Genomic DNA, 15,467 nt, shown 5'->3' with positions numbered 1-15,467 from the left:
ATTTGACTAGTATTTTCCGCAGCTTTGCCCGAATCTACTTCCTATGAAGAAAGGTGTCCTTCGCTTTCGTCTTATTTGTATGCAAAATTGGTTGGAAAATCTCTAAATTTCGGGAAGATTCTTTGAGTGGTAACAAACAAAACTTTCGCATCAAAAATATCAGTTTCGATACGATTAGGTTTACAATATTTGTATGTGTTACAATAAATAATATGTAATAGATGTGCAATTAAGTATATACTCCCCATATGAAAAAAAAAACTTCAGTAAATAAACAGAAAAAAAAAACAAAATATACAAATTTTATGAATATTTTAATGTGGTAAAAAAATCTGTATTGTTTTTAAAACTATGAAGTATTCATTCAGGCAATTAAAGCTAGTCGTATAAAGACAGTTTGTTGTATTCTATACTTATTATTGCGTAATAAGTATGATAAAATTAAAAGTGAAATAAAATAATCAAAGTAAGTAACAGACAGGCTGACATGCTGTACCGACTCCACATAAAGTGGGATAAGGGTAAACGGATATGTAATGATTTTATTTTATTTGGATGGCCATCAGCCATGTTTACTTTATAGTTACAAAATGAAAAACATTCGGCCATTTAATGGGCCCTTGTACGTGATTTTTGCCAAGACAAGAGAGATATGCAATATGATCTCTCTGGCGACAAAAAATTTCATTTTGGTAAAAAAACTGGTTTGAATTATCATCGTTACGATAAAATCCCCCTTCATTATGATGGGATTCACAGACGAAAATAAGTATTATTTAATAGGAACAATTTTCATATAATGTTCATTTCATCAATATAAATTATTTTCACAATTCACACATAGAATCCACCATCGGAAGTCAACTGCAGAGTTCTATATGCACCATAGGGTCCTTCGTCAATATCTTCAATTTTATTCAGCGATCGACAGGAATGCGTACGCGACAACATGTCGTAGGATTCGTTGTTCCCGCCGAGTGTGCGCACGGCGCTCTTGTGGCGCGTGCGCGTGCGCATTTCCGGTTTCAGCTCAGTCTCGTAGAACTTACGCTCTTCTGATTGCAGCCATTTTGAGTTCAGCAGGAGTTTCTTTGTCCATTCATCTGAAAATTTAATTTACTTATAAGGATCGCCAATTTCAGCTCCATTGGACTGTAGTGTACCTACAAAATACGATGTTCCACATTCGGTGTTTTCCAGTTTTTTTTTTTAATAGTTGAGTTATAAAGATATAACTCGGGTATTAAAAAGTTAATATTATAAACAACAACTCTCTCTTCCTTGCATTTTCCCTTTTGCGATCGGGGTTGTGATTGTGAATGATATTCCCTATCAATTGCAAAGAGGCTTTGTGTCCCTTATAGTACGACAGTAGCCTCGTACGACATCCTTCCGTCCTCGGGTACTAAACATACATGTACAACTTTTTGCTATAAATGCGAAAGTAAGTTTGATTGTTACCTCTTCAGGCTCCATTTACTAGACTAATTTTCTTGAAATTTTGCATACATATAGTGTGAAGTATGGAGATGGACATAGGGTACCGTTCAGCCCGATAAAAACAGCCCCCGTTGGATATTTACGCGGGCAAAGCCATGGGCAAAAGTTAATTGTGATATATTTTGCTATACTTTACCATTGAGATCCTTCATGGCCCCAGCCCGTCCACCGTACTCAAATGGCAAATTTTCTATAGGAAAATAGTCGACTCCCATGGCATGGTTTATATCTCCTACGGTTCCGTGCACGTGTACTCGTTGCTTCTTCCAAGGGTACAATCCTATGTGCAAGAGCAGGAGTGGTATAGTTTTCAGATGACGTGCGTTGATCACATGGACTTCGGCGAAACGACGAGGATAAGCCGTCTGGAAAATGTAAAATTGATCTTTACTTCTAGTTGAGCCCCGGGGCTTCGCTCCCGTGGAAATTTCATGATATATTATCTATAATTAATTTATATAATTTATAAATTCACTGAATTTTGATTTGAAAGTAGTGTTTGAAGTCGTAATATTTTACAGTTGTGATAGTTGAATAGAAGTACCTACTTTATGTATTATTCCAGATTGCATTCTATCCGTGTACCAAAACATTGGAATAATAGAAAAGCGTGTTTCTTCCATTCCAGGAACCATGAATTCCTAGGAGTATCCGTTCCCGGAAAATAAAAATAGGAAACAATAATAAACCCAACCATGTGGATTGATGAGGAAATAAAAATTTGAAGTACTAAAAGAAATTCCTTCAATCGAACCATAGATGTTATACCGTACCAGGAAGTATATATTTTTGAGTAATAATATTTAGACCATTCAAAATCGAAGTAAATGGAAGATTTTTTTTTACTTTTTTGCTTGAAATACCTAGTAGTGCTCACACAAGTTCATTAACATTGTTGCATGATCGCTGGGTACGTATCCAATGCAGTGAAAACAACACATTACGTTTCGTTTTAATGTAAATCAAAATATACCTATTTACTAATAATAAAACTGCTTGACGTACTCCACTTTGAGCTCCGAAAAAATGGCAACAGACAGAATGCCACCTCAATTATTCCACAAACTGCACCAATCAAAATGTTTCTCTAAGTAAATTGGTTTTTATAATTGAAATATGCACTTTAAAATCTCTCCTGCTCTCAGATCTCGTATGAGCGGTGGATGTGTGATGTGACTTTAGCTTAAATTTACCTTCATACATGTGTAAAAGTCTTTCCAGTAACTCTTCCTGAAGTGACTCTTCAGATGCATCGGCTGGAGATCTGAAACGTCGATGAAGACCACTTCTTCACATGGAGACGGGTCTTCACGTAACCTGGAATAATAATGTGGTTTTCTTTAATACAGAGGCAGCATCACGCCGGCCGGCCGGTGGTTTCGTCCTAAAATACATTTAAGTACATGACCGCCGATTTCTGAGGTTCATTGTCATCAATACCTAATCGAGCACGTAGACTTTGTTACCCTGAATGTAACAAATCAAAAAGTGCAAAACATAAAAGTGCTCCCAATAAAATCTGTATCTCGGCAACTGATAAGCAAAAATACACACCCAAAGAGGGTTAACGTTTACGTGAGGGCTGGTCGTAAAATCACAACCGAATCTTCAGAATTGTGGTTGAGTTTTACGTTACCTCGGGCTTCGCGGAGCGAATTTAAATGAGAAGTGACTTTAATTATTATAATTGCTATTGTAATTAATAAGTATAATTACTGTTTAATAACGGCTATAAATAAATTGCCCAACAATCTATAGTATTATTATAAAGATAAACTTCAATTTATATATATATTATCATTTGTTATATTTAAAGCCTGCTTGTTTTTATAAAAAAACTCATGGTGCACTTCTATTTATTTTTATTTTGTATTCTGCGGCTGATTCTTAGGAAGTGACATGAATGTGAATGACATGTCAAGATCAAGGATCACAGTTTATTACTATGTATTGCATGTTCTGAATCTATATTAGAAAAACATCTTGTTATGGCTGGTATTCAAAAGCATATAAAGTTTTGCATTGGGCTTAATGCTGTGGTAATAGAGGCTAATTTGCAATGATTATGGGCAGACTGATGTGCTACACTGAAGGAAATCAATCCCTTCGATCAACGATAACTTAGATTCGGCAAAAAAATACAAACTATATGAGTATAGCATTATGTTTACTTAGTCTGGAATGTTTTAATTTTTCCAACTTTGTTTTGAACAGATCAATTCAAAAATGAAATAACGGTAAAAAGGACAAGTTTATATTATAAAGAATCGAATCGAAAAAATATTCTTTGCTTATTATAAATAGAAATCGCCCTGTCGCGTCTGAAAACTAGCGGACTTTTTTTATTCGTTTTTTTATTCGGTCTTAATCAATAGATAGTGTGATTTTTAAGGAAAGTTTTGGTGTGTATAATAAATTATGGTTTTCCCAAAGCGAAGCCTTGACTGTAACATAACGAAAAAAACATCCAATTTTGTTGCAATATTTCTATAAAGAAAAATCCACGAGAAAATCTTGAGTAGCTTATTGTGTCATTGATAATATTTTAAGCTACATTTTATCTTCTAATTCTGTTGAAAATCAACGAAATATTTTAATTTTACATTATCTCCGCAGATGGTGTAAATATTTAGCAGGAATATTCCTTGTCACCGACGAGAATTAGGGTGCAAACAGACCTCAATATAGTCACAAAGAGCCATTGTTGTAATTGTTTCATATTATAATCGAGTTTCCTTTTGTATAGCCGGAAAAGAATTAGAATCATTATTTGCGGTACAATATTCTTTTGTGCTACTTCGCATGGATTTTAATTTATTTGGCGTTAAGACAATTTGCCCGAAGTTTTCTTATAGCCTTTGTTTAGTATATTTGTAAAATCTAACATAGATTTAAATTATTAATTTAGTTGTAGGTAAGCTTAATTCAAAATCGGATCGAATTGAGACTTGCATTGACGTACATGCATTTTTAGTGGCTTTATTATTGCAAATAATAAATCTACGTCAACCATATTCATAATTCAGAGTTAATAAGCAAGTGTTCTTTTAAATTCTGTAGTAACTACACGAAGATAGTTTTTTTATTTTAAATATCCTTTTCTATATTTTCTCTCTATAATCTGAGCGCTTTCCTACTGTATTTTCCGCTCTTGCCGCCGTCTATGTCACCATTAATAATGTCTAACTAACAGTGAAAACTGCATCAAAATATTTCATTTCGTTTTAAAGAAGAAAACTTAGAAACAGACAGACACGACTGGCAACTTTATTTTATTGATAACGACTCATACCGGATGTCCAGAATCATCAGCCACCTTGCCAACAAAGCTCTGGCAGAAATTGGGCGGTCCATAGCCGTGGGGGCCGGCAGTCTGATCATTGTGAGTCGCCTGTCACCCACAGTCTTCGTCCGGAGAGGCACTATGTACCTGGAAGTTTGAAAATATCGTATGTGAATCATACTCTTCCTTATTTTAGATCTGTCGTAACCCATTGACCTGGAGGTACACTGGGAACGTAGCGGCGGCGGCGGCGGCGGCGGGCGGCGTAGAATGGACATCCCAAATAAAAATTTAATTCCAAAAGAAAATAGTATAGCACTTTTTGACTTTGACATTAACTTTCACCTGCGCAAAACAAAGCTAAGTACGTCAATTTATTTAATCGGTGGCAGCGCGCAGTTTAAAGTTAATGTCAAAGTTGACTGTTGCAATCCACTCTGTCATTGCAAGCCTGTCATTTAGGTTAAGACATTTTATAGGTAAGACAGATATATGAAGTATCCAAACATCTTTTCGACATTTTTATCCACTTAAAAATGTATATTACTGTGACCCCAATAACAGTCAGACTAGGTAGAATTTATATGCGGCTTCGTTCCTACGTCCAAAAGAAAACTTCGCTTCGCTGCAAAAGGGCCATTCATCAATGTCAAAACGTGATACGAAAAATATTGACACTTACGCATCTTGACAGCTAGAGAGAATATCTTCCCCGTCAGGCTGCCTATTATGCCACAGGTCGCTCAGGCCGCCTGGGCCCCGCGCCCTATAGTACTTCCTGGCCCTCCTCGCCGCCTCCCCCTCATCCCCCCCGCAGGTCCAGGGGAAGATCTCCAGGATCTTGAGCTCGTCGTCGCTTGGCACCCTGGTCAGGTTATCTCGAGCCCATCGCTTGGAAAACGACGCTGCAGGGGACATCCTGATCTGTAATTGATATTATACCTATGAATACGTGTCGTATGTTGATAAATGAATATATAAAAATAAATAAAAGACCGGTCAAGTGCGAGTTGAAATCGCGTGAAGAGTACGTAAGATTTATAGAATTCTTATAGGTTGGCCAGTAATAGATTCGGAGCAAATTGGCTGTGACAGACGGACGGACAGATAAACGCACGAGTGATCGTTTTTTTTTTAATTTTTTTGTACGAAAAATGAGTAAACTGATGTTTCTTTACCAAAAAAAAATCGTCCAGTAGATTTTACATGAAATAGTAACAAATATACATACACACAAACTTTCGCATTTATAATATTAGTACGATAGGAATGAATAAGTTCAACCGTAGGTAGATTTAAAGTGGGATTTCAGCGCATGTAAAGTTGACATCAAAGTTGACTGGTGCAGCTCAGGTTCATTTAGATAGTTGAACAGTTTATTTACAGCCTTTCAATCGTAACCGGATTTTTTGCGATGGCAAAAACTTACACCTTACAGTGCCCCCTGTGATTGGAGTCACAAAAACCTTCTTGTTGTTAAGTTTAGTCGGTATAGTTTATATTCGATTCCAAACATTCTGTTCAATGTTGAAATAAAACTGAAAACAATGATGGATTAATTTCCGTGGTTGGGCAGTACATTTTCGATTTTTATTTCACTGATGATAAATCCTATTAATTTATCAAATGCGAAAGTTTGTAAACACAATTAAAAGAATTTGAAATATTTAACTGTTCTAACTATAGTTATGAGTATTTAGCATACCGAAAATTACCTGTAACCATATTGGTTACTTCCCATAACTTTTAATTGAATACTAATGGTTGCCAAATTTGAGTCATGTTGCCATATCGGAAAGATTGAATTGCGATGTGTTAACATAACGATAATTCATACAATACCTAGTTACTGTAGTTAGCGATGATGTTAACTCTTTAGAAGACACCATGCTCATACATGATCCGGCTCGAAGGTCCATAGAAAAAACGAAAACTAGTCTGGTGATGTTTTACGGGAAGTGTATAAAAGCCAGTTAACTGTAGAAATTACCAGTACAAAAAGTTAAAGACAAAAAATAATAATAGAATAAAACGCATTGGTGAGAGCCGTTATTGTATATATGGAGCCATTCCTGCATTTCTGTTGTAATGTAAGTGTCATTCCCACTATGGTAACATAGTCATATTATTTATAGAAATATTAGAAAACCTGTGTAGAAATATGCGTTTAGTTCAAGCTATCGTGGTCAATGAGAGACGAACGAAAGTAGTTTTTTAGTTCCTATTCAATATTTTAAGTAGAGAAAGAAGTTTCTCTACTTAAAATATTGAATATTCAGCTGTGATTTTATAATCGACCTGCTGCTCCTTGGGAATGCTATTTTTGTCTATTAGCTCCTTAGGCTCTTAATTATTTTACATATATTTTACTGACCTCATACGGCATCCGCAGGAGGATGTGGTCCGAATCTAGGGCGGAACCATATATAATTTCTTTTTCTTATCATATCCGATTGTTACTCATTAGCAATGCCACTATCAAGTCATCTTGTCTCCATACCGTGTAACAAAGATAAAAATATTAATTTGACCTCCGATTGAGTCATGTCTATGGGGAAATACGTTCACTTTTTTGTATGCAACATAATTTTAACTACCTATCAAACATTATTATTATTATCTCATTTCTTTGTGTTAAGTAAATATTCAATGCTTTTACAATTGTCCGAGACTCCGCCTGCAGTAATGATATCGAGTGTGTTATTGCTAAATCGCCTAAAGGCATCTGACATGACACTCACACCCATCTAAGTAGTGGCAGATAGTCGCAAACACACTCGTGACCTAAACCGTCCACCAGTGTGCAGGTTTCCTCACGATGTTTTCCTTCACTGGAAGCAAGTGGTGGTCTATAAAAACTTATATATACTAATATGAGTTAGATTGGTGTACAAACTTATATGGCACGAGTAGGATACGAACCTGAGACCTTTCGATCCACAGGCGGGCGTCTTAACCATTACACCACCACCGCTTCGAGTAAAACTTCCGCCTGCAGTAAAAACTATCTTGTTTAAAAAATACAACTATTACTTTCTGTTACAGGCTTAGTTTTGAAACAAGGATATGTTTAACCTCTCCATTATATATTGATCAGTACCAATTTAAATTTGAGTACGCAAACATACAGAAAGATAAACATAATAATTTTCCCTTTTACAATATTAGCATGGAAACACTGATTATCGATATTTTTTTAGTAATAATTAGTAATTGTGATAGCCATTGCTATGTGAGTTCTGTGCAATGAAGCTAGCACTTGCAAATAACACAACAATTTAAAAACGATTGGCATAATATTGAGACTTAAACATTCTATAAATCGACTACTATACACAGTTAGCATATTTTTATATTATATCCCTCCTAGATTGGCTACTACTTTTGCCTATATGCTCAGTCCATGGTACTGGATAAAAAATCTTTCACAACTTGTCACCAAACAGCGAAAGACAAATTTTCTCTTATAACTGGTTACGTAAGTTTAGTTACCAAAGTGTACGAAGGCGACTTTACAAGTAACCTCGAAATAACGAAAGAAAATTCAGATCCATACATTTTTTTCAAGTTAGGTATTCGATTGTGTAAGCACATATGCGGCAAAAGTAAAGCAAGCATTTTCCTGGGACGGCTGCAAGGGCAGCTTAAGGGACTTAAAATGGCCAAGTATTCTGTTTTATCGAATCAGTACGAGTTTGTTCCAGTTGCCGTGGAAACGGCTGGCCCATGGTGTTCGGAGGCGAAGTGCTTTGTTGGTGAGATATGACGGCGTTTAAGGTGTCGTGGATATGACTACCGCTCCGGATGGGTCCTGGTTCAAAGGCTATCAATTGCTATCCAACGAGGAAACGCAGCTAGCGTTATGGGTACTTTTGAACCGGGTACAATTCGCGGTGGCATTTTTGATTGATATTGCAATTATTTATGTTTTATTTTATTATTTGTATTTTTAATAAAAAATACTATATTCTCTTCGATTGTCCATGGATAAGATGATTTTCCTTTTGTGATTTTAGGGTTGCTTTCCTACGAAATTTTGTTTATTATCATGATGTGACAAAACAAGTAGACAAAAGGATACTAAAATACAAAAGTCAATCTGTAGTTATTAAATGGGCACTACCTAGGTTCAACCTAGGTACAACCGACCTTTAAGTTGCGAAAATGCAGACCTAATTTGATGGTTAGACGTGTAATGTCAAGGGGACTCGTGATAGGATGTGGTATTTCCACAAATGCTATTTCCAATATGGTCTTTCAGAACGACGTCTTGCATTGTTTAGTGTTTGAATCACGGATGTCAGTATAATAAGATTTAGGTACGTGTGTCCATATTCTTTGGAGCGTGTGATTCCGCCCTGGAATAGGACCATATCTCCATATTCTCCCGTGGGTGTCGTACGAGCCGACTATGGGACAACCTAGACAGCTGATAGACAACAATGGCATTCCCGAGGAGGCGAATTAGATCGAATTAATATTAATAGTTTCTTATCCTATGAGAATCTCCAATAAACAATGCGAAGGTTAAACATTTGTCACAAACTATGTATTTCTATCTCTCTGGAAGAAATATTAGTGGGAATACATGACTAGACTATTTTGTTTCCTTTTGTAAAAATATAACTACTTAATTCGATTGTAATGTGCAAAATTATATGGAATATAAATCATTATTATATGTTTACAGTAACGGCGAACCGGTTCCGTTATAATGAGGGTCATAGCACTGTCTACTGGCATCTAATGTTGTGTATGATACAGTCAACTGGATATATCAAGCACTACGAAACTCTTACGCTGCGGTAATAGCGGCGAAAATGCAATGAATATATGATTGACGTGTTGACGGTGCATGTGTTTTAGATGGAAATCCACTGGAACCTAGTGGTTAAGACGATCATTTTGAAATATATATATATCTATTGATGTGAAAAAGTGCCTGTGAAGGTCTAAATATATATATATTGACGTGAAAAAGTACCTGTGAAGGTCTAATTTCTGAATAAATGATTTGATTGGGTATTTGGTCCTATAGATTGAGGAGAAGAAATTAAAGATGTCGACAATCGTAGACAAAGACTTGCAAAAACATGAGTATAATTTTTTTTACAATGTGGTATTAAAAGAAAAACTTAATTATACCTTCATGTTTCACCGTCCACGGGTACGCATTTTAAATGGAGAACATGCCATCATCCCACAAAACAAAATCGAATAAATAAAAGTAACTAAATTAAAGAAATTATTATCTGAGTCTATCATTAAAAAAATCGTTGAAATGATAATAACATTTATCACTTAGTAAGATACTGGGGTGCTTTTATATTCAAACTCATCTTATTGAACTATTAAATATCATATTGTACGCCCTTAAGCTTTATCTATTGTTCAAATAAATATAAGAAAAATAAAAAAAAAATCTTCCTAGTGTGTCAACTCGGCAACATTTGTGAGGACCAATAAAATAATTTAAAAAATAAGAATGTACAATGTGCTGGCATATCTGAATAGACAAAAGCGCAAGCCAAAAGTTGGGTAAAAAATAATACAATGCAAACACTATATGCATGCAAAAACGAAAGCCTAATCCGAAACGCCACAAACCCCGATTGTGCAACAACTGCACGACACAATCTAGAGTAACTCGCAGCCTTCGATTGAAAATGCAATACAATATTTATAGATTTTGTAATAGTTCTGGTTATTCAAATTGAGACCTAAACTCCAGTGCAGATCGTGAAACGCAACCGCAAATTGCAACAAACCAAGAATTTTGATACAGTTTCAATATAGTCACGAAGGCATTGTGCTCATGTGTTGCATTACAAGCATTCGCGGCAGTCTTCATGTCTGTAACATAGCAGACAAACTCCAGGATAAACCTATTTAATAGGTTTAGGATTTATTAGGTTTTTATTAAATACTAGCTAGGCCACGGGGCTTCGCTCCCACGGGAATTTCGAGATAAAATAGCTTATATGTTCCAGGTGTATTCCAGGTTATATTCTTCCCGTGTATCAAATTTCACAACAATCGGTCCAGTAACTTTTGCATTAAAGAGTAAAAAATACATCCTCACAAACTTTCGCATTTATAATAATATTACTTGGGATTACTTAGGATTTTATTTGGTTCTCATTCGGGTATCTTATTTTAAAAACAAATTAACAATTCCGGGAAAAAAATATTACATACGTTGCACAAATAATTGTGCAATAACGTAAAACACATCTGTTTAGGGCGTACCACAAAAGGAAAAATCGTATCCCTTACAGAATTATTTCGTTTTCCGTCTGGTCTGTCAAGCAAGACCCTTCTTTAAGCCAAGGCGCGTAAGAGTTACGATGCGATTAATATAAAAACTGACCTGCACATATACAGCTACGTGTGAATTTATATTTATTAGATTGACATGCAGGTGACTGTACAGAACAAGTTACATTATCTTAGCAATACAGGAAGTCACCTCGCATGCACCCAAGCTTCTTGGCCACAACACAGGTCTGCCAACCGCTGTTGCTTCTTTTCCGTATGTGCGAAAAAGATAGACGATTAACTATGCAAAGGAATATATAGGAAAACTAGTCTTATATATAGAAGAAAATAGAAAAAATGCTTTTTATTGAAGTTCATCAGTATTCATAAATGGGTTGCGTGACATCTACGGATCCCTCCGTAGATGTCGTAAGATATATTATGGTATATGAGATATATGATAATATGGAGTGGCCAACGCATATTCATATGACTACATATACTATTGGCACAACACAACCACAGATTAGATGATACTTCCAGTACCACAAAATTGTAACCCAAAAAGTGCTAGCTTGATGTCGTGAGGATGAAATACGTGAAAGTAGGAGAAATACTGTTTTGATATACTTTTTTACTATGCACAAAATGCACATTGGGTACTTTGATATATTATTAGAAAAAAATTGTTAAAAACAATAATGGTAAGCCCTTCTGGTATGATATGGACCAACACTGTTCAAATGAGTTTCTTTCGGCATTTCTTCTCAGCGGTGGTCGTTCCAGTAGTTTGTAGCTTGTGAGAAAATACTATTTAATATAAATTTTGACGTGAAAAAGCGACCGTCCTGGACTCAAACCATTCAGACGCATAACGGTTGAGAAAACACAGAGAGAAATAAATACATACAGATAATGCATCACTTTATAAATAAACAATTCGAATATTATACGATTTAATTAAAATAATTTGCATGTGAATTACGACCGGTTTGTGCATGGAGCGAGATTGACGTAAGTGATAAACAAGGTTTTTTTGAACAAAGACATTTTGTTAACTGTTCTTTATTTGAGTTGGTGTTCTAATTTTTGGCCTTGATATATACTTGGACCAAGAATTAGAACATGGGAAACGGTATGTCGATTACTCTACATGAACCTCTATTTCGAGGTTAACAGCGAATTTGCCATGATTTTTTGTAAATTGATGTTTTATTGACTGTACACCGAGTTTTTTATTAAACTGTAAATAATATTCACAATTCTCTATTTAAATATTACGTATACTAAAAAAACATTTACCTACTTCGATTCTTCATTTGAAACCCGATCAGCTGATACGTTCACTTTGTGTAAGAGAGCATTATTTAGTAATTAAAATTACATTGGATTTATTTGGATAACTGTTTTATTTAAAATGCTGAATGTGATTAAAAACATATTTAAAAAGTTTGTGGTCTATCTTTTCAGTCATACACACACTCCATTGAATCGCGTCGTGCGACGTCACGCCGCCCACCTAGGACCGGGTCGATAACCAAATCGCGATGAAAATACGGGTCTCTTTAGGGTTCCGTCACTAAATAGAAAAAAAAAACGGAATCTTTAATGTGGATTCGTACTGTCAGTCCGTATGTTACAGCCACATTATTTCAAAACTATCAGGACACTGTAGAAACGTAGATTTATTCTGTGAAACGTTTTACGACTTTTTTACAAACATTTTAAAATACAGTGATAATATATTATACATACTCGCCCCGCATAGATGTTGAAAATTGATTTACAGCTAATAACAATCCAAGTCTAATCCAATCAGCGAGCCCGACTCGCACTTGGCCACTATATTATTACAGAATTCCACTTCCCTCAAACAAAACAAAATTACATTGACATCCGAGAGACTACAAACCCAGTACAATTTCTAATAGATTTGAAATAAGAAAATTGGATTGGAAATAAGAAAAGGTTTATATTGAACTTGCGAGTTTTTTTTATATATAGACAGACACATGAAGAAACTAATTTAAAATATAATCGTATCTAATATTATAAATGCGAAAACAAGTTTCTCGATTTGTTACCTCTCCACGCTCTATATCTACTAAACCAATCTTCTTGAAATGTTGCGTACATGTAGTTTAAAGTATTGAGAAAGACATAGGGAATTTCGTCCCGGAAAATATCTGTTTCCGTGGGAGTTTTGAGCGGGCGAAGCCACAAGAAGCACCTAGTGATTTATAATAAAAAAACTGAAGGAATTCGAAAGGTCCCAGTATCAAATTCTACTCATGCCACATACCTATGGCTTTGTAACCAATCTGACACATGTGTATATATGTGCATAGTAGTTTTCTTCATCTACCACCACTTACACGATCACTTGGTGAAGGAGAACATAATGAAGTGAGGAACCTGCGCACTGGTTGATTATACTATTTCACGAATGTATATGCGACTGGCCACAAAGGACGTAGTAATCGTAACATGTCATGTGTCTTTAGGCGATTTGATTCAAATCTAACATTAGCGTTAACACTATGAGGAATGTTAGTTAATACGCTGTGTTACTTATCTTATTTTTCAATTTATGTTATAAAATGACTTAAATATTTTATATAAACAAATGAAGATAAAGTATTGAGTCTTACCCCCAGTGTATACGTATAAATCACAGATACAAATACTGAGTCAAGAATTTCTATAAATTGTAACATCACTTTTACCTGTTTGACAATGATTTCTGAATGCTTAGCTTGGTGAAATTATAATCTTAATATGTTTATCGATAAATTCAATAACATTAATATAACCTAAGATAATTAATGATACGATATTAGACTAATTAAAATTATACTCGCTTATAAATTTATTAGTTAGGTATATTTTAACTAACTGATATCTTTAATTAGCTGTTAGTTTTGATAGCAAAATAATATCATTTTGTATTTGACAACATGTTCATCGTTATTTTTCGATATATACGTTTGTCCTCAGTTTTGTTTGAATGTAAGCCTAGTATTTTTTATACAACTGAACAAACAAACAGGTGTACTAGTGTACTACCTACCTGATTGCTAATGATTTACTATTCACGAAGAAATATATTGTCCAAATCAAAATGTCAATATGATTTTGCTGAAATTTGCCGAGGCGGCTCACAAAAATAGTTTTTTAATTAATGTCTTACGGACTTTCAGAAAAACAAATAAAATTCCCTTTAGATAAATCTCTTGAATATTAAATATTACATAAGTCAATTACTAAACTATAAATTGTTTTAATAATCATAAAATAAATTTAAATATTATGTGTATATGTCTTGTTTAGGTATGCGCTGTACCTAATTATAATATAATATTCCGTAAACGAAAATTGAACGTTTAAAAAGCATTTTTTGTAATGATTACAACTTTACAAGCTTTGAAAAGCCTCCTAAAACACAATGAATAAGTTTAAATTTTTGTAATAGATTTGATATTATCTATAACTTTTTACTATTCGTATTATCATAAAAGCGTATTTACTTGGAAAAAAACGTATTGATATCTAAAAAATAAATTAACATACCGATAGCGCGACGTTGACGCAGCGCGCGCGCAGACACAACTATACCGACTGTGTGGATTGGAGTGAGTCATGGTTCTGTCGCCTTGACCTGCGTATACGCCGAATTGTTTTGGTATGGCAGAGTTCCGTAGGAAGCTGGGCTTATTAGCATGGTAGGGTTCCGTAGGAAGTGTGTGTGTTCGTTTTACCTAGAAATTCTACGGCATCGGAAGTTTTCAATATTTTTTAAAGAAAATAAAACAAGTAAACAATAAATGTACACCAAGCTCATCGTCTGGTTAGCAACAGCTGTCTCACAGGAAGCTAGTTTTTGGGTTATATAAGATCACAGTCGACGCACCGAGTTTGATCTGTACCAGAACTCTCAAGAACTAAACTCTCTGCTAGCTGAGCATCCATACAACAGCCTTTAATAATTAAATTTGCAATACATAGATCCAAACATAGATTACTACGAGTGCAGCGGCGGGCAACAGCTAGTGATGTATAAATAGGAATGCCATTATCCTTGTACAAAATCTCCTTATCCGACATCAGTCATATTGTTGTAAATAATGGATTATACGGAGATAAAACGATTTTGGCATTTGTTAGATGTTCGTAATCTATTTACGATCCAGGTAACATGCTGCAATATGCCCGTTATAAGTCATTATTTGACTGAGGATGGGTAGCACTGTAAAATTTGACATCGATTTTAACCAGCGCACGTTAAAGTTAACGTCAGAATTGACGGTCGGACGGACGAACACACCCTAAGCGGTTAAAATGTACCTCGTTATTAGTTTGAAAATCAGAGATCTAAGACAGACTTTTGCCCAGTTGTGGAAAAACATTATTCTGGAAAACATATTAA

At 35.0% G+C, this 15,467-nt stretch overlaps 1 protein-coding gene across 4 annotated transcripts; it reads right to left on the bottom strand.

Annotated features, from left to right (window-relative positions):
- Positions 1–295: 295 nt before the first annotated feature.
- Positions 296–14,704, bottom strand: LOC128679331 (uncharacterized). 4 transcript variants are annotated; one of them, XM_053761478.1, is made up of 6 exons: positions 14,612–14,704; positions 5,466–5,707; positions 4,793–4,930; positions 2,694–2,817; positions 1,637–1,865; positions 296–1,103 (listed from the first exon to the last, which is right to left on the bottom strand). In XM_053761478.1, the coding sequence occupies exons 2-6, from the start codon at positions 5,699–5,701 to the stop codon at positions 835–837; spliced, it is 996 nt and encodes a 331-aa protein (XP_053617453.1). In that variant the 5' UTR covers positions 5,702–5,707; positions 14,612–14,704; the 3' UTR covers positions 296–834. The 4 variants fall into 4 exon arrangements, with proteins under 4 accessions (XP_053617453.1, XP_053617452.1, XP_053617451.1 ...); XM_053761477.2 differs by lacking the exon at positions 14,612–14,704 and adding an exon at positions 9,929–10,172; XM_053761476.1 differs by lacking the exon at positions 14,612–14,704 and adding an exon at positions 7,158–7,184.
- Between the last annotated feature and the right edge of the window lie 763 nt (positions 14,705–15,467).

This window comes from Plodia interpunctella, chromosome 21 (genome assembly GCF_027563975.2).
Source record: "Plodia interpunctella isolate USDA-ARS_2022_Savannah chromosome 21, ilPloInte3.2, whole genome shotgun sequence".
Taxonomy (NCBI): domain Eukaryota; kingdom Metazoa; phylum Arthropoda; class Insecta; order Lepidoptera; family Pyralidae; genus Plodia; species Plodia interpunctella.
This window is presented reverse-complemented; position numbering and strand designations above follow the sequence as displayed.